This window comes from Pipistrellus kuhlii, unplaced genomic scaffold (assembly GCF_014108245.1).
Source record: "Pipistrellus kuhlii isolate mPipKuh1 unplaced genomic scaffold, mPipKuh1.p scaffold_m20_p_6, whole genome shotgun sequence".
NCBI classification, from domain to species: Eukaryota; Metazoa; Chordata; class Mammalia; order Chiroptera; family Vespertilionidae; genus Pipistrellus; species Pipistrellus kuhlii.
This window is the reverse complement of record NW_023425562.1, coordinates 3,758,053-3,781,252: the sequence shown is the minus strand read 5'-3', so window position 1 is coordinate 3,781,252 and position 23,200 is coordinate 3,758,053. Positions and strand designations below refer to the sequence as shown.

The window sequence follows — 23,200 nt, the reverse complement described above, 5'->3', positions numbered from 1 at the left end:
GGATGGGTAGAGACAGGAAGGAGGTCTTATAAAGACAAATATAGCCAAGACTGGTTTGGCTCAGTGGATAGAGCGTCGGCCTACAGACTAAAAGGTCCCAGGTTCGAGTCCTTGGTTGCAGGCACATCCCCAGTAGGGGATGTGCAGGAGGAGGCTGGTCAGTGTTTCTCTCTCATCAATGTTTCTAACTATCTCCCTTCCTCTCTGTAAAAAAATAAAATAAAATATATATTTTTTAAAAAGACAAATATATAGGGAAACATGCCCTTTTCTGCTGCCGGATGTTGTGTGTGAAGACCCCAGAGCAGTGGCAGCCATTCGGGGCCATGACGGGAGGTAGCTGAGAGCAGCAGTGACACTGTACTGGCAGAGCCTGAGTCCTTGTTTATGCTGTTGAGCTCCCATTGACCTCTACCTCTGGATTCCTGTTCATGTGAGATCATCAATATCCTTAGTGGTTAACTTTGCGTTATCCATCATGGTAGTCACTAGACACATGTGTTTACTGAGCACTGAATTTCAAAGAATCAGTACAAACAAGAATGTAAAATATCTCACTAAGACTTATATGTTATAATGATAATATTTAACAATGATGATATTTTGGATATCATTAAATAAAATATGTTATCGAAATTAATGTTACCTTTTTTTAATCTGGCTATTAGAAAATTTAAAATTACATACATAGCCTACATATATTATATTTCTATGGGAAGTGATGGTTTTAAGTCTTTTAGAGTTAGCTTTTTGCTGCCTGCAAGCCAAAAAATATATATACAGGAGTGAGCAAAAGTAGGTTTATAGTTTGTATGGAAAGTAATGCAATAATTAATCAATAATAGAAGAATAACCCATTTCATGTATTCACAACTGTAACCCTACGTCTGTCCACCCTGTACATGCTAACAGATACAGGTTAGGATTTTAGAGTTGGGAACATTGGAACTGAGAGTTGAAATGACTTGCTCATGATCACCTGAGTATGGCAGTGGGTGGTGGTCTCAGACAAGGGACGTGGCTGGTGCCCGCCCCTGCACCGCTGCAAAGCTGAGAACATCCCTGGCAAGCCAAACCTCGGCTCCGAAGGAAGCACGGCCGCTTTGGAAGCCCGAGGGAAGACTAGGAAACCCAGGGCTCACTCTGAGGCGGAGAGGAGAGGCCTGGCCAGTCCAGGGACTCTGCCTCCAAAGAGAGAATGGACACAGAACACCGCCCCTTCTGGCCAGAGACACCCGCCTATTTCTAGAAAACTGTCTGAGGTCCAGGGCCAGTGTCCCTGGAGGGCCGAACGGAGATGGAGAGGAAGGAATCAGGACGAGCCCTCCTCCAGGGGTCTCCGCGGCCTCTGAAGCCCTTACCTGACAGCCCAGGGTCTTCCTGGCCTCAACCCCATCTACCTTTTCATCTTTGTCTTCCCAAATCTGCCAAAGCCCAGTTTCAAAGCCACCTCCCTTAGGATACCTCCCAGGCCACCTTCTCCCACCAAGGGCTCCTCACTTCAGACATTCATCATTTCTTACTTCTTGTGGCAACCATCGTGTCTGTATCTCGCCTGTTTCGTCTCATAGCCATCCTGGTCCTTCACTGTCTCAGGTGTGAGCACAAGACCACTGGGCAGGACCCTGGGAGCATCTGCAGATGTCACCTGGGTTCACAATGGCGGGTGAACACCGAGGGTTCAAGGGTCAGTGGCTCCTGTCCAAGCACAACCAAATCAGACCAGGTGAACCAGGAATGCACATGGTGGTGAACATCCTGCCCTTGCCACAGTCACCTCACAGATCCTCTGAGGTTAGAGGGCCTCTCCGAGCTTGGCTCCAATCCACCTTGATAAAGGCCATGGAACCCAGCATCCCAGAGAAAGCAAGTCAAGCCTGGGACATATTTGGGGGCAGCAAAGAATCATGGCAGTGGCCTGGGCTTCGGAAGCAGATAGACCCGATTGTAAATATCCCTTTAATCCCCCCCATTTCTCTTTATTCCCCACATCCATCTAGTCCAGGCCTCGCCAGCCCTCCCTGGTTGATTACAGTAGCGTCTTCCCTGGTCTCCTGCCTTTCCTGGTGCCTAATCCAACCCACCCTTCCCTCCACCAGCCTCATCGCCTTTGTAAGATGCGGATCTAACCTGGTTACCCCCTTACAGCCCTGCAGCAGCTGGCCCAGGGCCTCCAGCAGGAGCACACATGCTGAGACTGAGCTGGAGTGGGCGCGATTCTGCGTGAGCGCCTCAGGTCAAACACCTTTAAGGAAGGAAGCAGGAGGCCACGGCCGGAGAACTTGGACAGTGGCTACCAAGGCGTCAGCTGGTCCCATGAGGCTCTCTGGCCCTGGCCCTTCAGAGCTGTCCAAAATGAGAGCCAGAAGGCTGGGCCTTTGCATTCTGGCATCAACCAGTCTCCGGCTATGGGTTTCCCCAGAGCGAGGCACCGCTCTTTTTTTTTTTCTTTTTTCTTTTTTTTTAATATATTTTATTGATTTTCTTACAGAGAGGAAGGGAGAGGGATAGAGAGAAACATCGATGAGAGAGAATCATCGATCAGCTGCCTCTTGCACACCTCCTACTGGGGATGTGCCCGCAACCAAGGTACATGCCCTTGACCGGAATCGAACCTGGGACCTTTCAGTCCGCAGGCCGACGCTCTATCCACTGAGCCAAACCGGTTTTGGCAGGCACCGCTCTGTGACAGCGGGCAAAGTCCAGCGATGGGCCATCAGCCTCTGAGGGAACAAGGACCCTGGTCTTGAGGGGCTCTGAGGGTGTCTTACACCGTCTATGTAAAGATGAGGTCACACTCCTCACCCGGACGCTGGGCCCTGCCGCCTTTCCACCCTCATCCACCCGCTTTCCTCCTCAGTCTCTGTGCCCCAGCTTCTTCTTAAACACAGCAGCCTCCATCCTCCCTCCATGGCTTTGCCCAGGGTGTGCCGTTTGCCTGGCACAGTGTGGCTCTCCCGGCGCCCGGTAAACCCCTGTCCGTTTCTCTGCGTGGCCAAGGAGGCCTGGCAGGCCCACGCCGCGGGCGGCTGTGAGCAGTGCATCCAGCACTGTCTCCGGCTCTAAAAGGCTGGCTGTCTTCCCTCCGTGGGGAAGAACTGCAGGGTGACAGTCATCCCACCTTGCCTGAGACTGAGCTGTCCCCCCAGGGTGAGACTTTCCGTATAAAAGCAGGATAGTGCCAAGGCAACCGATTGGGGATGGCTGGACGCCCTAAATCTGGGTGGGAAGGAGAAAAAAAAGGGCATTTCATAGTAGCATAATGTCCAGTGGTACACTGGTAAGACAGCTCTTTGGGAAAAATAAATAAACAACCCTTAGCCAGTTTCCAGCACAGCAATATTCCCATTATTGCCGGTCAAGCTACCACCAGCTGAACAGCCAACTTGCCCGAGTCTTGCAAATTTAACAGCGAAGCTTGTAGGAGCTGGCGCCAGCACTTGTGTCTAACAGACTGTCATGTTCCTGACATCTGCAAACAGGCAGCATGTTCACACACAACCTCAGCCTGGCAGGAAGTGAGGCCGTCTCCATCCCAAGGTCACTGCTGAAGTGGGCCTTGGAGACCATCTAGTCCAAGGCAATACGTAATCTGCCACCTGGGCCACCTCTTCCCCATGCTCTGTCCACAACAGACGTCGCTACTTGATCTCAGTGCTGGACCTTCCATTTCAGAATAACGGTTATTGCTTGTCACATTTTTCATTCTTATAAATTTCCAGTAGGACATGATCTCACTCATCTGGGGGAAATGGTGAACAACATAGACTGAGGAACAAGAACAGACCCAGAGAGAAGGAGCCATGGGTCAGACTGTTGGACCGCAAATGGAGGGTGTGGATAAAAGGGAGAGATCAACCAAGGACCTGTGTGCACACATAGGAGCTTAACCAGTGGTCAAGGACAATAAGGGGGTGGGGGCATGAGTGCGGGGGCTGGGGGATTGGAATGGGGGGTTGAGGACAAATATGGGATATCTTAATCAATAAAGAAAAATTTAAAAAAAAAAATTTGGACCTTCCTAATGTGGTCGTGCTGTCTGCCCTCAACACACCTCCAGGCAGACACAGTCAGTGAGCTGGTGTTACATGCGAAAGAAAATCCACTTACCCTTAGAAGTAAGTGGAGTTCAGCCTCTCATTCTACAGAGGAAGAAGCTAGGGTACAGAGGTTTCGAGGGACTTTTCCAAGACCACACAGCCCGGCTCAGCTGGGACTACAGAACAGATCTGCCCTGACTGCTCTTCCATCGTCCTTGCTTGGAAGAGCCGAGTCCCACAGTGGAGAGAAGAACGAAGGGCAATCTTATGGGATCTGAGCCTAGATTCTAGAGAATTCTGCTTAGAGCCCCTAAATGCTTGTTATACCCTGAAGGTCTGTATATAAATGTTATTTATATGTTGGGAGGAAAGACACTTTTTAAAATTATATAAGTCATATATGCTTTTTGCATAAGATTCTAACAATAGAGAAACACCAAAAATAACATATCATTTCTCCAGGGATAATCGCTGTTAAGAATTTAGGTCCTTCTGGGCTTCTCCCCCTCTCATTTACAAGCCTATACAAATGACAAATAGACTAAATGGTTAGCTGTTCCCCACTCTGCCACTACCCCTGCCACGGAGAACACTACCTAGCACATGCTAGGCACTCAGTAAACACCTGCTGAATGGTTCTTGTTCACTTTAAATGTCTTACATTCTTTTTTAGGGTGAAGGTGGTCCACCTTGGTCTTCTCACTGGATTGTACTCACAGCGTGGTGTGTGAGTGAGCTGGGTTGTACCCACAGCCTGGTGTGTGAGTGAGCTGGATTGTACCCACAGCCTGGTGTGTGAGTGAGCTGGATTGTACCCACAGCCTGATGTGTGAGTGAGCTGGGTTGTACTCACAGCGTGGTGTGTGAGTGAGCTGGGTTGTACTCACAGCGTGGTGTGTGAGTGAGCTGGGTTGTACTCACAGCCTGGTGTGTGAGTGAGCTGGGTTGTACCCACAGCGTGGTGTGTGAGTGAGCTGGGTTGTACTCCACAGTGTGGTGTGTGAGTGAGCTGGATTGTACCCACAGCCTGGTGTGTGAGTGAGCTGGGTTGTACTCACAGCGTGGTGTGTGAGTGAGCTGGGTTGTACTCACAGCCTGGTGTGTGAGTGAGCTGGGTTGTACCCACAGCCTGGTGTGTGAGTGAGCTGGGTTGTACCCACAGCCTGATGTGTGAGTGAGCTGGGTTGTACCCACAGTGTGGTGTGTGAGTGAGCTGGGTTGTACTCCACAGCCTGGTGTGTGAGTGAGCTGGGTTGTACCCACAGCCTGGTGTGTGAGTGAGCTGGATTGTACTCCACAGCCTGGTGTGTGAGTGAGCTGGGTTGTACCCACAGCCTGGTGTGTGAGTGAGCTGGGTTGTACCCACAGCGTGGTGTGTGTGTGAGCTGGGTTGTACTCACAGCCTGGTGTGTGAGTGAGCTGGATTGTACTCACAGCCTGGTGTGTGAGTGAGCTGGGTTGTACTCACAGCCTGGTGTGTGAGTGAGCTGGGTTGTACCCACAGCGTGGTGTGTGAGTGAGCTGGGTTGTACTCCACAGTGTGGTGTGTGAGTGAGCTGGGTTGTACTCACAGTGTGGTGTGTGAGTGAGCTGGATTGTACCCACAGCCTGGTGTGTGAGTGAGCTGGGTTGTACTCACAGCGTGGTGTGTGAGTGAGCTGGGTTGTACTCACAGCCTGGTGTGTGAGTGAGCTGGGTTGTACCCACAGCCTGGTGTGTGAGTGAGCTGGGTTGTACCCACAGCCTGATGTGTGAGTGAGCTGGGTTGTACCCACAGTGTGGTGTGTGAGTGAGCTGGGTTGTACTCCACAGCCTGGTGTGTGAGTGAGCTGGGTTGTACCCACAGCCTGGTGTGTGAGTGAGCTGGATTGTACTCCACAGCCTGGTGTGTGAGTGAGCTGGGTTGTACCCACAGCCTGGTGTGTGAGTGAGCTGGGTTGTACCCACAGCGTGGTGTGTGTGTGAGCTGGGTTGTACTCACAGCGTGGTGTGTGAGTGAGCTGGGTTGTACCCACAGTGTGGTGTGTGAGTGAGCTGGATTGTACTCACAGCCTGGTGTGTGAGTGAGCTGGGTTGTACTCACAGCCTGGTGTGTGAGTGAGCTGGGTTGTACCCACAGTGTGGTGTGTGAGTGAGCTGGATTGTACCCACAGCCTGGTGTGTGAGTGAGCTGGGTTGTACTCACAGCGTGGTGTGTGAGTGAGCTGGGTTGTACTCACAGCGTGGTGTGTGAGTGAGCTGGGTTGTACTCCACAGTGTGGTGTGTGAGTGAGCTGGGTTGTACTCACAGCGTGGTGTGTGAGTGAGCTGGGTTGTACTCCACAGTGTGGTGTGTGTGTGAGCTGGATTGTACCCACAGCCTGGTGTGTGAGTGAGCTGGATTGTACCCACAGCCTGGTGTGTGAGTGAGCTGGGTTGTACCCACAGCCTGGTGTGTGAGTGAGCTGGGTTGTACCCACAGCGTGGTGTGTGTGTGAGCTGGGTTGTACCCACAGTGTGGTGTGTGAGTGAGCTGGGTTGTACTCCACAGCCTGGTGTGTGAGTGAGCTGGGTTGTACCCACAGCCTGGTGTGTGAGTGAGCTGGATTGTACTCCACAGCCTGGTGTGTGAGTGAGCTGGGTTGTACCCACAGCCTGGTGTGTGAGTGAGCTGGGTTGTACTCACAGCGTGGTGTGTGAGTGAGCTGGATTGTACTCACAGCCTGGTGTGTGAGTGAGCTGGGTTGTACTCACAGCGTGGTGTGTGAGTGAGCTGGGTTGTACTCCACAGTGTGGTGTGTGAGTGAGCTGGGTTGTACTCACAGCGTGGTGTGTGAGTGAGCTGGGTTGTACTCCACAGTGTGGTGTGTGTGTGAGCTGGATTGTACCCACAGCCTGGTGTGTGAGTGAGCTGGATTGTACCCACAGCCTGGTGTGTGAGTGAGCTGGGTTGTACCCACAGCCTGGTGTGTGAGTGAGCTGGGTTGTACCCACAGCGTGGTGTGTGAGTGAGCTGGGTTGTACCCACAGCGTGGTGTGTGAGTGAGCTGGGTTGTACCCACAGGGTGGTGTGTGAGTGAGCTGGGTTGTACTCACAGCGTGGTGTGTGAGTGAGCTGGGTTGTACCCACAGCGTGGTGTGTGAGTGAGCTGGGTTGTACCCACAGGGTGGTGTGTGAGTGAGCTGGGTTGTACCCACAGCGTGGTGTGTGAGTGAGCTGGGTTGTACTCACAGCCTGGTGTGTGAGTGAGCTGGGTTGTACTCACAGCCTGGTGTGTGAGTGAGCTGGGTTGTACTCCACAGTGTGGTGTGTGAGTGAGCTGACTGGTCCCTGCGGGTGAGCATTTAGACGGAGCTGTTTCCCCCTAACAGTCCCGAAGCCCAGCATGTCCAACAGGCGTCTGTGCCCAACGCTGGGCTCCTGGCCTTCCCTATTCGAACCCTCATCCTGTCTCAGTTCATGGCAGCACTGTCCGTCCGTGGCCCAGGCCAAAGCCAGGAAGCCATGCTTCACTCCTCTTCCTCTTGCTCCCGGTCCAATCCATCAGCAAAGCCTGTCGGCTCTGCCTCCACAGAGCGCTTTAGCTGGCTTGCGAGGTGGCACCGAGTCCCTTCCCCTGGCTCCCAAATGCTGCCGCCCATCAAAGCGCCTGGTCTCCGGTGTCCCAGGGTCGCCACTAGAAGGCCTCGTGTGGAGGAGCTGATGACAAATGTCACCCGCTCCAGGAGCAGCGTCAGGTTGCAGGGATGCATGTCAAGTCCCTGCAGCCTGCAGGGCTCCAACCCTCTCCGCCCCACCCCCCAGCCCGCGTCCAGAGGCTGCTGCCCGGATGACGCCTCACGGCGTGCACAAGGAGCGGGGGATTAACCAGGTGACAGCGCCTGGATGCTGACCGCCTGGAAGCTTGTGCCCTGGGTGAAGCCCCTTTGCCAGGCACTGGGTCAGCGCAGCGACCTGTGGGCCTTGGAAACCGGAAATAATTGTGTCTGTGGAGGGAAGAAGCACAAGGTATGGAGGGGAGCATGTCTTGGTTCAGAAGGAGGCCCCCCAGTGGTCATTCAGGCCCCTGTGTTCAGTCCTCCCCACAGCCCGCATGTCCCCATGGCATGTCCCCGTGGCATCTGCCATCCGCGGTGTCCAACACTGAGATCCTGACCCTCCCTCTTCGAACCCTTGTCCTACCTCAGTTCAGGGCCACACAGTCCTTCTGTGGCTGAGGCCAAAGCCATGGATCCATCCTTGGCTTTTCTTCCTCTTGCTCCCCATCCAATCGATCAGCAAAGCCTATGGGCCCTACCTCCAAAGTGCATCCAGAGTTCAGCCACTGCTCTCTGCCCTTGCTGTGTGGGATTGGGGTCCAAGCCACTGTTGCTTCCCATCCGTCTTATTGCATAAACTCACTAACAAGTCCCTTTCCACACCACCTCCTCTCCCCCAAGCAGTCTCAAAACAGTAGCCAAGCCCAGCCAGCATGGCTCAGTGGTTAAGTATCAACCTATGGAACCAGGAGGTCACAGTTCAGTTCTTGGTCAGGGCACAGGCCCAGTGCGGGGCGTGCAGTAGGCAGCTGGTCCATGATTCTCTCTCATCATTGATGTTTCTCTCTCTCTCTCTCCCTCTCCCTTCCTCTCTGAAATCAATAAAAAACATTAAAAATAAACAAACAAACAGTAGCCAAAGGAATTCCTTTAAACCAAGTCAGATCATGTCACCCTCAGAGCCCCCACTTTCCTCAGAGTGGAAGCCAGGTGCTCACGGTGGCCTGCAGGTCCCGCAGGACCTGCCCCCCTCCTCTTCCCGGCAGGAGGGGATGTGGGTGATGTCCGTCCTTTTCTATGCATTTCATCCAGGGCCCTATTGTCAGGTTCTCTTGTCATTGATGCTGTGAGATTTGATCACTTTGTGAAGATGGTATCCATCAAGGTTTCTAATTCTAATGTCGTTAAAAAATAAAAGGAATATGCCGAGGCCGGTTTGGCTCAGTGGATGGAGTGTCAGCCTGCGGACTGAAAGGTCCCAGGTTCAATTCTGGTCAAGGGCATGTGCCTTGGTTGCAGGTGCTTCCCCAGTAGGGGGTGTGCAGGAGGCAGCTGATCGATGTTTCTCTCTCATCGATGTTTCTACTCTTTATCCCTCTACCTTCCTCTCTGTAAAAAAATCAATAAACTATATTTTTTAAAATAAAAATAAAAGAAACTATTGTGCATGCCAAACAGCGTTTCCTGCAGGCCTCAGTGAGTGCCCCCGCTCTGAGCCATCAGCAGCATGTGCTTGAATACTTTCAGGCTCAAGGTGCTCACTACCCGAAGGGCAGGAGGGGGGGTGTGGAGTTCTCGCTGCCCCTGGATCGCTCTGCCGGTTCTGTCAGCGAGGTCTAGATCTGCCAACTCCCAGGTACACAGGAGCGAGGAGGGCCCTGGAGGCTGTGCCCAGGACCAGGCCTAACTGCTCACCTGCTTAGGAAGGCTGGGAGACAACAGGACAAGGCTCCGGTCTACGGCAGGAAGCCAGCCCCACCCCCGCCCTCCACCCTCCGCCCGGGACCTCAGAGAATGAGACTCTGCATTCTTTGCAAGGGTGCTTCGCGAGGGCTGGTCCGGGAACAGCTGTGGGGACACGGAATTAGCAGGCCCTGGGAACTCAGCAAATCCCCGGAGACCAGCCTTGGAGGAGAGCCTCGGCCAGTGGACACATGCATCACAGAAAACAAGGCCGCAGAGAAGAAGGGTGACTGCGTCCACTTCCCTGTCCTGCTGAGGGTCCACTCTGCTCTCTCCCCATCCCCCCGTCCCAGAGAATGCCAGGGAGCTGGCATGACCTCAACTCAACCGGCTGTCACGCTGACCCCTGGCTGTGAACTGAGCCATGAGATTTTCAAGATGAGGTTACATTATGCTGATTCCACATTCGAAATAAAGCCGTGCCTGGCCTGGATCCCATCTGCACTGGCAGGACTCAGGGCAGGGCTAAGTGAGTCAAAGTCTTGGCTTATTAACTGCTCCAAAGTCAAAGCTAATTTTTTGTGCTGAACTATTCTCTCCAAAGCAAGGACAGCTGAGGTACAGGCCATCCTGAATTAGTTCGCCCCTTGGATTGTGCACAGAAATACAGAAAGGAGAATATGGCTCCGCATTCCTATGTGATAAGCATGATGCTAAGTTCTCTTTATGTGTCATCTCATTTCATTGTTTCAGTCATACATTGAGAAGGATTTTGGCATCCTTAACAGGGAAAAAGGAAATGGGAGCTCAGAAAGTTTACACAATGTCCCCAGGTTCACAGAATTAAGAAGTGCCATGGCTGGGATTTGAACTCAGATCTGGCTACTCTTAAGCCTTAAGTGCTTAGTAGTAAGTACCATGTGGCTCCCTTTAGTACTATCAGACTCTCTTAGGACTTCTACACATGGTGTTTAATAGCAATAAGAAATTTTCTATTAAAAGATGTTTTTCTAAAATCTGAAAGTCAAAAAACAAAAATCCTATTAGAATGAAGAAATTAATTTAGCAAGGTAAAAGGATCCAAAGCCTATATACAAAAATAATTGTTCCTATAACCTAGCAGTGAACAATTAGAAAAATGAAACTTAAAATGCCTTTTACTATATTATAAAAAGTACTTAATTCTATTTAACAAAAGATGTGCAAGACACTGAAAACTACAAAACATTGCTGGGTGAATTAAAGGTCTGAATAAATAGGGATATATACCATGTCCATGGACTGGAAGACTCATTGCTGTTAAGATATCCATGCTCTCCAAACTGATGCATAGATCAAATGCATTTTTAATAAAATTCCAAGCAAATTTTGTAATAGAACTCTACAAACTGGTTTTAAAATGTAAATAGAAATGGAAATAACCTAGAATAAAAAAACTGTCTTGAACAAGAAGAGAAAAGTTGGAGGATTTACTCTGATTTAAAGTTTGCTATAAGGCTCCAATAACCAAGGCAGAGTGATATTGGCATAAAGATGGACAAACAGATAAATAAAAAAATATTCCTTTGGGGAGCAATTAAATAAATAAATATGGACGCTGATTCAAGGAACATATATCACAGGCCCAGATAATGTGACACCAGGCATCAGTGCTTAGGACTTTATCCTGGCAAGTCCAGTTGGCTTCTATGCTCAGAGTCAGTTGGGCTAAAATGAGTTGAAGTTACCCACTTTGGGGAAGAGAGAAAAATTGAGCATATTTAGAACATAGAAGCTTCGGTTTTTGACCCAGTTGTCATAGTTAAACACATCCCGGTAAATATAATTTTTCCAGCATGTAATAACCGTAAAAGAGCTAAACAGATGCCAAACTCTGTCCTAAGTGCTTTTACATATATCAGGGCATCGTTTAGTTCTCTCAACAAAATAGCATAATAGTTCTCTATCAACAGGATCGAGGAAAAGAGAAAATAGCAAGTACTGTACTGCATCAAGAAAGGGATGATCTTATGATGCGCATTTTACACTTGTGCATGTGCATAGAATCAAAATATGAAGTGCATACCCCACAGTGGGTTGCAATCATGAGCATCTCAAAACCGCTAGTGTAGTCAATGAGAGAGTTGTTAAGAAGCCTGTGTAACACAATGCGTGGAAGGTCTTAGCACAGAGCCTGAGCTTCGCGCATGTTCCCTGGGCAGCGGCACAGGGCCCTGAGCTCAGGAGGCCCTGCACGTGGTTCAGTGCTCTGCTATCGCCACCGGATGTCCTTACTGATTTGGTAGAGGAGCCCCGCATTCTCATTTTACACTGGCAGTCCTGATTCTTTTCTGTAGTCAATTATCATTCATTAAAATACTTACATTGTGAAATATTATCAGGTGTTATCCAATTCTACCTCTGCCTCTTGTTAGCTAGAGGACTGTCAGTGAGAACACTTAAAATAATCCGTGTCTAAGTTTCCTCATCTATAAAACGGGGGTAATGCAGTCGCTGTAGAAAGCAGTATGGAGATTCCTCAAAAAATCAGAAATAAAGCTGCCATACTCCAGCAATTCCCCTTCTGGGTATTGATATGAAGAAAACAGAAATACTCATTTGAAAAGAATACTAATATGCACCCCTAGTTCATGGCAGCATTATTAGTCGTAGTTAAGATGTGGAAGCAGCCTAGATGTCCACAAATAAACGGATGGATAAAGAAGATTGGTGCGTATATACAATGGGATATTATCCAGCCACCGAAAGGAAATCTTGCCATTTTCAACAACATGGATAGATTCTAAGAGCACTGTATTGAGTGAAATAAGTCAGAGAAAGACAAATACTGTATGACAGCACTTATATGCGGAACATTAAAAAAATGAATAAACAAAACAAAACAGAAGTAGGCCCGTAGATATAGAGAGCAAGCTGATGGTTGCCAAAAAAGAGGGGTAAGAGAATGGGAATTAAAAAAAAAATTTTTTTTTAATACAAGAAACAGAGAAAATATAATTCTTTCAACAAATGGTATTACCTAAAAATAAAACAAAAGAAAAAATTAAAACCTTTCATCTAATACGAAAGATGAACTCATTCCTTAGTCGTTTCTTTTCCTGGTCAATTAAACCAGTTCTTTTACCTTTTCCTCATAAAATAAGGTAAGACAAATAGGAGAGATATTAGCACTTCCCTGGAAGGTTGCTGCGAGAGTTTAAGTAACACGTGTGCCCCATGCCAAGAACAGCACCCTGCACATTGTGCGCACTTCCCAAATGTTAACTATTATTATTTTTTAAAATATATTTTATTGACTTTTTTTTACAGAGGGGAAGGGAGAGGGATAGAAAGTTAGAAACATCGATGAGAGAGAAACATCGATCAGCTGCCTCCTGCACAACCGCCACTGGGCATGTGCCCACAACCAACGTACATGCCCTTGACCGGAATCGAACCTGGGACCTTCCAGTCAGCAGGCCGACGCTCTATCCACTGAGCCAAACCGGTTTCTGCCAAATGTTAGCTATTATCATCATCACCATCCTATGGAAAAGGTGGTTTCCCCACTGCACACTTGGGGGAGGGGATTATTGAGTGAGATCGATGGATGGGGAACTTGGTTGAACGACCTGTTTGATCCCCGGTTATTTTGAGAATGAGGCTTTCTGAGGATCAGCCTCCAGAGGAACACAGACAGTCCATGCGAGGAGGCACACGTCATGCACTGCGTACAGCTCGCCTCAGCTTTCGGGCATTTGTGGCCTCTGAGGCCACGGCTGGGGGCCCAGGTCCACAGCTCAGAAAGCATCGCTCCCTGAGGCCCTCCAGTCCTGAAGTCTGTGGGTCCCTGGGAACAGCCAGGCCCGGGCCATGCTTGCTTTGGGGTTTTAGATCAGCGGCTATTTTTAGTGCGGCTATATATGGCCAGGGGAGTGAAGGGCTATAGGGTGTGTGTGTGTGAGTGTGTGTGTGAGTGTGTGTGTGTGTGTGTGTGTGTGTGTGTGTGGTGTGGGGTGTGTGTGTATGTGTGCGGTGTGTGTGGTGTGGTGTGTGTGTGTGTGGTGTGTGTGTGAGTGTGTGTGTGTAGTGTGTGTGTCTGTGTGTAAGTATGTGTGGTGTGTGTGTGTGTGTGTGTGTGTGTGTGTGCGGTGTGTGTGGTGTGGTGTGTGTGTGGGGGGGGTGCCAAGAAGCTTACAGCGGATCTAGGAGGCCGGAGCCCCTGTGCCTGCACCATCCTCCCCTTCCCATCGGAGAACGGGAGGGCTCCCCTCCAGCCAGACACACTTTAACACCGTGACTTTCACACTTTCTGTCCGTGACACAAAAGTAATCAATAGTGAGAAATAAAGCTGATATTATAATACACACATAAACGTAGACATTTTTACACACACACACACACACACACACACACACACACGTATATCTCCAGCTGAACAGATATTTTAGGAAACCGTACTTTATCTTATTCTGCATGAGACACGTGACATTTTCTATTCTATCCTATTCTTTCATTTAAAAAAATGCAGGTCATGACCCACTGTCTACCCGAACAGGTTGGCGCCTCCAGTTCAGAAGAGTGCTGTTTTTGTTGTTGTTGTCGTGTTTTTGTGGTTTAGAGCAATAACATGTGACTGCCAGGGAAGGTGGCGAGTGGAAGAAATAGGCACATGGTCCCTCTGATCACTACGGCTCAGAACTTCAGATGAGACGCACATTTCCGCTCCATCTCCAGCGGGACAGCAAGCTTTGGACCTCCCGGCTTTGTACCCTCTCTCTCCCCCTGGAGCCCTCGTCCTCCGCCTGGTCACAGGGCTGACCCCACACCTAGCAGCCTGGCTTGCCCCTTACTCGGGGACGCCGCCCTGAAGGCCTGTCTGGCCAGCTGCCTGCCTCTGGCCCCCTCAGTCTCCGGCGGGTACTCCGTGTAGTGTAGAGCTGGCTGGACAAAAAGCACTCACTACACATTTATTGCCGAAACCGGTGTGGCTCAGTGGAGGAGCGTCGGCCTGCAGACGAGGGGTCCCAGGTTTGATTCCGGTTAAGGGCATGTACCTTGGTTGCGGGCACATCCCTGGTGGGGGGTGTGCGGGAGGCGGCTGATACATGTTTCTCTCTCATCAATGTTTCTGGCTCTCTATCTCTCTCCCTTCCTCTCTGTAAAAAATCAATAAATTATATTTTTATAAAAAATACACATTTATTGAATGTATTAATGATAGCTAATACTAATAATGGCAACTACCATTTAATTATTTATTTGTTTGTTTATTTATTTATTTATTGTTCCTCACCAGAGGATATTTTTTCCATTGATTTGTTTTTAGAGAGAGTGGAGGGGGAAGAGAGAGAGAGAGAGAGAGAGAGAGAGAGAGAGAGAGAGAGAGAGAAACATCGATGTGAAAGAGACACATTGATTAGTTGCCTCCCACCACCCCCCGATCTTGGGCTGGGGATTGAGCCTGCAACCGAGGTATGTGTCCTTAAGCAGGAATCAAACCCGTGGACCCTTCAGTCTGCAGGCTGAGGCTCTAACCTAGGGGTGTCGAACTCAATCAGAGAAGGGGCCGAAATCTAAAATCCAGCCTAAATCGCGGGCCGAATGGTTTACTGAACAGTCATAAACTGTCATTGTGATGGAAACGCAGCGGAGTGCAGTGATGACAGCGCGGTGCGGGCCACATTGCAAGGCCTGGCGGGACGGATTTGGCCCGCGGGCCTTGTGTTGGACACATGTGCTCTAACCACTGAGAAAACCAGCCAGGGCAGCTGCTACCATTTACGGAGTGCCCGCTTATCCCATGAGCAGCCTTAGCAGAGATTAGGATAAACCCACTTTATGGACGAGGAAACGAAGGCTCTGAGAGGCTAAAGATCGCGGTGGAGCAGGATGTGTGACAGCCCAGGGCTACCCGACTCCCAGCTTCCTCACCGCAGGATCTCCATGGCCCGCATTCCGCCCGGCAATACCCTACCCAGCCCGGGGCAGAGGGCAGGTCCTCAACAAACCCTCGGGAACCGCTGACAGGTTGATTAAAGAGATTTTCCAGAGCAGCGGCCACATCTAACTTTGGAGAGCTGCACCTCGTGTGTGGCTTGGGGGAGAGGGTCTGCGAGGTCTCCAGGCTGCCGGGGAGTGGGGCTCTCTCCTCTGGGGAAAGAGGCTGGACGGTCTTCGGGTCACCTGACTGCAGCTCGGACGATACCCAGGTCCCTGCAAAGCCGCCTCCACCTGGCCCGTGCCCGCGCCTCCCGGCCGCTCCCGCCCGCTCCCCTCGGTCCCTCTGGCCCTCGCACCCTGGCGCTCAGCTGTTCCTCAGGCACCCACGCCCGGGCCCGCCTCCGGGCCCCTGCCAGGCCCTTCCCGCGGCCGGAAGTCTTCACTCTGGAACTCTCTACCCTGCTTCTCAGACCGCCCCATCCAAAGCATCACCCTCTCCCTTCTTTCTCCTCTCAAAACACTTGGAACTTCTGGCAATGATGTATGTTTGTTTTCCGGTTTGTTCCTGTCTTCATGAGACTGGAAACTTCCTGAGGACTTCGCTTGTCCCCTGCCCCGGCCCCTGGAACCCGTGAGGAATGGTGCCTGACATTAGATGATGCTCTGTGATATTGGCTGCATGGATAAATGAGTCTTCTCTCCCCTTCCCCCCCCCCCCCGGCTCCCTTTAGATATATCAGGAGATCAGCCTCTAGCTTCCCCCAGATCTGTGTCCCTCTGGCGCACACACGCCTCGGTCTGAGAGGGGGAGAGAAGGAGCATTGGCCCCCGTGCTGCACCACTTCGCAGCAGTGACGGGCGCCTGGCAGGCGATCCGGGGCTATCTCCGTCTGCCAGCCAGAGAGATGGGGGCCTGCCCTCCGCGTGTCCCCGGTGCTTAGCACGGCGCCGGGCACAGACACCCGGCGAACCGCGTCGCCCTGCACGGCAGAAGCCCGGCAGCAGCTCAAGGTCACAGACGTGGGAAGCGTGGTACACAGAATGAGGAAGTGCGGTGCCAGGACCTGTCCTCAGCGCTGCCCGGTGCCAGCCAGCGCCGTGCCACTCCAGGGACAAACCTCGCTAACAGCCAGACACTTTCGAGGGTGGACCCTCGCCAGACGGCCACCCGCCGGCAGCCCATCCGGCTCATCCGGCCCTGGGGGCCGCGCTCCGCATGCACCCTGGGCGGACCGTGCCCTTCCCGCCCCGCTCCCACCTCCCCTGGCGCCAAGTGCGTGTGTTTTCTTCAACGAGCCGCCCTCTGAGCTATCGGTGTCAGCGCCTCTTCCCCGCAGGGCAGTGCGGGAGGCGGGGAGTGGCCCTGGGCTGGAAGGACCCTGCACGGAGCCAGCACGCTCCTCCTGCCGGTGAACAGTCAGTCTGTCAGGCTCTGGGGCCAAGAGGCAGAGTTGAGGAAGTCCCGGAGGGACGCTCGCATCGTTTTCACAGACAGTCTTGTTCTTCTGACTTCTTTTCCCAAGCATTTCAACGTGTGAAACGACTGCCAGCTCCCAAACGGCACAAAAGCGGGCGGCAGGCCAGCTTGGCCTTCTGTGGAAAGTTTGCCAGCGCCTGTTTCAAAGCGGGCTCCTTAAGCTTCAGCGTGCGCAGAAACTGCTGGATGGGCTTAACATAGGTGTCTGGGTGAACCCTCTGCTTTTGAGTGAGCAGGTGGAGGGGGACCACTGAATTTGCATTTATTTCTGATGCTCCCTGTCCACCGACCACATTTTGAGTACTTATTTAAAAATAAGTATCCCATTTTATGAATGAGGACACTGTTCAAAGTGACGCCAGTGGAGGAGGTGATGGTGTCCATTCTGCCAAGCCCCCAGGGCTGTTTTGCCACAGAAAATTCCTCTCCATTCCCTGAACCCACCGAGCTCTCTCCTGCTTCTGAGCTTTTTGCTCATTTTTTTTTTCTCTCTCCCACTCCCGCCCTCACAAACGCAATTTCCCCATCGAGATCCCCTCCAATGTCCCCTCTTCAGAAGCATCCTTCTCTGACTGCACTCTGGACGTTCCTATGCGTAATGGTGTGTCTACAGCCTGTCTCTGAAGCCCTGGGCCGTGTCTCATTCCTCTTTGCATGTCCCTTTACCATGCTTGCCAGCAGGAGGCACCGCAGAAATGGGCACCGAACAAACGAATGCGTGCATGGACGGGCGGGTGAATGAATGGATACGTCATGATCTACTACTCCTTGAAAGTCACCTTCTTGGCAACGTGGAGCCCGGACCCCAATTCTCCTTGAGTGCAAGCTACCATCTGTCCCACGGCCGATGGGGAGCCTGGCAGGTGGGCAGGGGCAGGCACCTCCTGATGAGGGTGTGCTGGGTGTGTGTCCCGTCTTCTCCGCAGCCCTTTCTAACAAGCAAATGGGTCCTGGACAGGCAGAGTGGTTCGCCTGAGGTCACAGGATAGATAAGCCCTGGCCCCTCTGCTTCTGCCACAGGGCCCCTTGCTCCTCCGTCTCCCCCCCTCCCCCGTGCTCCTGCACCCAGGCCAGCGCCCCTCACCCAGGCCAGCGCCCCCCACCATGCCAGCGCCCCTCACCATGCCAGCGCCCCTCACCCATGCCAGCGCCCCTCACCCAGGCCAGCGCCCCCCACCATGCCAGCGCCCCTCAGGGCCTGGCCCACCCCCGCCGCAGCCCGGCGCTCACCTCCGTCGGCGTAGGTCTCGGTGCCGTAGCCATCCTGCAGGCCGTTGCTCCAGGTGCCCTCGTACTTGGCGCCGCTGCTGCTGCTCTGCCGGGTGCCGTAGCGGCCCTTGAAGCCGTGCGTCCACTCGCCCTTGTAGAGCCAGCGCCCCTTGGACTCTATGCCCAGCCCGTGCCGCTTGCCCTGCGCCCAGTACCCCTCGAAGGTGTTGCCGCTGGGCCAGGTGTACACGCCGGCCACCTCGAAGCCGAAGTTCCAGGAGCCCGAGTACTCGCCCTGGCCCTTGGGGCCGGTGCACAGCCCGTGGCCGTGCGCCTTGCCGTTCTCCCAGCCCCCGCAGTACGCCCCGCCATCGTCAAAGTCAAAGCGGCCGCCGCTCATCGCATCGCAGCCCCCGGCCGCCTGGCTGCCCTCCAGCTTGTCCGGCTCCGGGCTCCGGGCCGGGGCCCCTCACCACCGCCCACCCCGGCAGGCGGGGGGAAAGCCAGCTGCCGCCAGAGGCTGCGGGAGCCCAGGAACCAGGTGCCCGGCCGGGGCCATGCCTGGGGCCCTCAGGCAGCCAGGGGGAGGCTGCCCGCGGGGCAGGGCGCGGGAGGGAGAGAGGCAAGCCCTCCACGGAGCATCCCGGGCCCGGCTGCCATGGAGCCAGGGGAGAGACGCCGCGATCCCTTTAAGAAGCACCAGTGGCAGGGTGGGGTGGCGGGGTCCCCGGTCCCCGGTCCGGCTCAGAGCGGGCAGTCCCCTCGGCGGCAGCTGGATTCCTGCAGCCCGGCCCCTCTCTCTCCTCCAGCCGGGGTGGGTGCGGGCTGTGGCTCCCTGGAGGCCGCCCCGCCCCCGGCCGGCCCTGCCTCCTCCGGGACAGAGAGGTCAGTGTTGCCCTAACAAGGCCATCGGATCCCAGAAGCTGCTCCCAAAATAGCCCCCTGGCCGGCCGGCCGCCTCCTTCCCAGCGGGAGGGGCGGTCAGACGGCCGGTGCTCAGACCCGGGGCGGCTGGAGGGAGGAAGGGAGGCTGAGCGCAGAGTGTGGGCAGCCGGGCGCCCGGAGGGCTCCTCTCCCCCGGGAAGAGCCACGTCCAGCCCGGCCCCCTGGTCCCCCTGGGCCCGTGGGAGGAGCGGCGGATAGCGGGGAGGGAGGCAGGCGGCAGAACACGCCGTGCTGGCACTCAGCACGCCCAGGGCTGCGCACCAGTGCAGCCCCAGAAAGGAATCCGGTGACGCCAGGGGAAGGAATGGGCCTGGCTCCACAGGGGCTTTGGACGCAGAGACGTGAGGGTCTGGAGCGGCGTCGGGAGGTGCAGCAGGTCCGAGCCCAGAGCTCACGCACAGGCCCGAGCTCCCTGGGCCTGGGGACCCCGAGACCCCGTGCGGGGGCGGGGGGGACCCCCGTGCAAAGGCCGGCCACTCCCTCTGGCTCTCCCGCAGGGCAGGCACCGCCTTGTCTGCCCTCCGGCTCTGCCGCACAGAGCTGCCAGTGGTGCGGGAAGGAGTTCATCTCAGAAACGCTCAAGGATCGTGATCTTCTTTTTTAAAATTCTCTTTCCCAGCTCTTCTGCTCTGGCGTCCTGAGAGCCGGGGCAGCCAGATCCATCACGTTCCCGGCAGGTCAGGCTCCCAAGCTCCAGGGAGAGGGGCAGGTAGTAAATCTCCGGGACATGGAGCCGGGCCCAATGCCAGGGAACCCCAGCTGAGCCGGGTCAGCAGGAGTAGAGTGACTGCGAGGAAGGTGGCAGCCACCAAGAGCAGGAAGCTCATGTGTGTGAGGGGGTGTGGGAGGAGAGAGAGAGAGAGAGAGAGATGGGGGAGGGCAGGATAGAAACCATTGAGAAAGCAAGCACAGGAGGTTCCTGGGAACATCACACGATGATCTGATTTCAAACTTACCATGCCCAAACTGCAGGATGGCTTGGGCCACTTAAAATCACTGCAGAAGTTCTGTTCGTTTCAGAAACGGAGAGAAAATGCTTTCCCCCTTCCTCCCAGCGGATTCCTAGTTCTTAAGTCTTGGCTCTGTCACCATTCGCAGCCCCCTGCCCTGAAGGGCCCCCCCGTGTCCACGTTTCCCCCTCCCCAGTAGAAACACCAGCCTCTGCACGCACTGCCGCTGGCTGTCGGCCAGGCTGACAGGAAGAGCAGAAGATAGAGGCTGTGCGTGTCATCTGGGTCCTGTCTCGCCGCCCGCCAGGCTGGCTGACAGCCTGCGCTCACACCTCCCTGAGAACAACACCTCAAGGCTGTCCGCGGAGGGCTCTGCTTTTGCCACTTCTCACCTCAGTCCCTGGAGAACCCCACGTGTCTTTCGAGCTCGGCTCTCAAGGGGCGGGGAAAGGACATCTCAGACTGGAGCCCTCTGTAGTGAAACGCTGAGCAAATCACCATCACCCCGTCCTAAGGCTGCCTGGCTGCCGTGGCCAGAGGGCTGTGCACCTGCATACGTGTAGCCACTGCTCACCCGGGCGGCCCCCTGCAGGTTCCCTACCGAGGGCCCTGCACACAGCAGTCACCAGTAGAACCTAAAAACACGGATTCCAGACCTCACCCCCCAGCTACTGAATCCCATTGTCCTGGGAGGGAGCGGACAATTAAATTATTATTTTTTTAATCTATCTTATTGATGCTTTACAGAGAGGAAGAGAGAAGGATAGAGAGTTAGAAACATCAATGAGAGAGAATCATCAATCAGCTGCCTCCTGCACACCCCTACTGCGGATGTGCCCACAACCAAGGTACATGCCCTTGACCTGAATCGAACCTGGGACCTTCCAGTCTGCAGGCCCACGCTCTGTCCACTGAGCCAATCCGGTTTTGGCACAGTTAAATTCTTTTTAAAAGATCAGACAAATCTGACTCTCGCTTCTGGTTACCGCTGTCATGTTGTCAAATGAACAAACTGTTTCTTCATTTCCATACCAGTGTTCATGGATTTACTGACATAACATGGGCTATGTATGTTACCAAACGAAGGGCTCGCTGCCTGCGGCACTTTATGAAGAAATGAGGCACGGCTGTCCCAGGGAGTTTTGTTTACTTGCAGCAAGTGAAGAAGACGGGGGATTTATAGCCAAAGCTCTGTCTCCTGGAATGAGGGTTAGCCACCGCTCAGACACACGATTTGGTTACTTTCATATTGTTTTTTATTGTGTGTGTGTGTGTGTGTGTGTGTGTGCGCGCACACACAGTTTTTTGTTGTTGTTTTTGGGTGTGTTTTTTTGTTTTGTTTTGTCTTTGCAATTGGCTGCTTTCATCCTCTTGAGTTCTTGTCAGCTCATCCTGTTTACTGTTACATTTGCAAAACACTGTACGACATTTTAACATTAAGCAAGAAACAGCATTTATTAAGAATGGCCCAGCTCTCTTCCACGGCTCTGCCCACAGAGGTGGCAGCCATCTCTTACGTGGCACCCTGGCTGCCCTCAGACCCTCGTGAAACCCAAGATGGCCAAAAAGAGGACCAAGGAGTTCGCCCGGCACCAGTCAGACCGATTCGCCAACATGAAGCGGGCCTGGCGGGAACCCAGAGGCACTGACAACAGGGTGCGCAGACGGTTCCAGGGCACATCCTGAGCCCAGCATGGCTGTGGGAGCAGCGGGAACACAGAGCACGTGCTGCCCAGTGGCTTTTGGAAGTTTCCGGTCCACAACGCCAAGGAGCTTGACGCGCTGCGATGTGCAGTGACTCTCACTGTGCTGCTGAGACTGCTCACAGCGTCCCCCAAAGACCGGCCACACCACTGCGGGAGAGCACCCAGCGGGCCCTCAGCCACCAGTCCCAATGCAGGGCTGCGCAGCGAAGAGAGTGGATAGACAGGTTGTGTGCACATCGTATGTGTGTTAATAAAATCATAAAATTCTGCCATCTGGCATTAAAAAAAAAAGAATGGCCCAGACCTGCAGACCCTTGTCCTACCTCACACAGAGGGTAAACAATTGTGGCCTGAGATATCTGTTCAAATTCTAAGCTGTAGACATGGAGCCAACAATTTCTCTAAGCCTGTAATTTCTCTTCATCTGTAAAAGTGCCTTTCTCAAAGGGTTATTAATATTAAGGCTAACAGTATCTACCTTATATGACTGAATACTGTGTTTAAAAAGGCCTAGAACACACGACACAACCAATAAACGTTAGGTATTACTAATGTTATCGTCACCTGATGTTACTTTTCAAACTATTGTGCTTAATGAAATAGTCACCAAAGCGGGAAGCGACCACTCCCTAAATATTACTTACTTTGACATTGAAGTACTCCTTACTCTTCCCAATATGTGTTTACTCAGCATTACCCTGTGGTTTCTCATTTTTCAAACTGATAAACTATGTCACTGTTAAAGGGACACTTTGACTTCTTAAAAGTTTAAGTAATAAATTCTTTGCTAGTCTTTTCCCACACCCCCCACACTCCTTTCCCCCCGAGAATTGTCAGTCCACTCCCTTCCCATGCCCCGGATTCTGTTATATTCACCGGTTTACTCTGTTCCTCAGGTTTTCACAGGTTGAACTTCTGGATCCCACCACCACTTTTTGGCCCTGCCCTGAAACCAGTGCGGTTCAGGGAAAGGGAGACCTCTTGTGGCCAGAGGTGCATTCAAACAGCTTTTCCTTAGGAAAACCAGGTTCTTCCCACCAACTGGAATGCACGGAAACTTGGGGTGAATGTAAACTGTTGGAAAAAGCATCGGTCTCCTTCCTCTTTTCCCCAGGTCTTCGCTTGCTCCACGGCTCTTTGTCAGGTGGGGGAGTCGCTTGTGTCCTATGTTTCCTTCTCAACGTAAGCGCCACCGCAGCCTGGGAGCCTGGGGAGAAGGGAACCGGAAGTCCCGAACAGAAAGGGCTGCACCTGGAAACACACCGGAATTCTCAGCTGAAGAAGCCTCATCTCCCCAGACAAGGCTCCTGGCCAGCTCCACAGCACGGGGAGACCAGCCCGGCTTCAAGACAGCCATGGCCTCCGTGAGCCGAGGAACCCCCATCGCCCCCACCATGGGGCATCTCACAAGGGGGTGTCCTGCGACCCTCACCGCCCTGTCTCTGGGCTTTGAAATGGGGGGAGACCTGTGGTAAGTCCCCCAAGAAAACACTTTTCCATTCTGGGAACACTATCCTGCCCCCTCCGGG

At 53.0% G+C, this 23,200-nt stretch overlaps 1 protein-coding gene across 1 annotated transcript in view; it reads right to left on the bottom strand.

The window, feature by feature from the left end:
• JPH2 (junctophilin 2) overlaps positions 1 to 19,203 on the bottom strand; it is a 62,418-nt gene extending 43,215 nt beyond the window's left edge. Inside the window, exon 1 of the mRNA XM_036419024.2 lies at positions 18,092 to 19,203. Coding sequence (XP_036274917.1) covers positions 18,092 to 18,470 — 379 coding nt within the window. The 5' untranslated portion in view covers positions 18,471 to 19,203. The remainder of the gene's footprint in view (positions 1 to 18,091) is intronic.
• Positions 19,204 to 23,200: the final 3,997 nt, after the last annotated feature.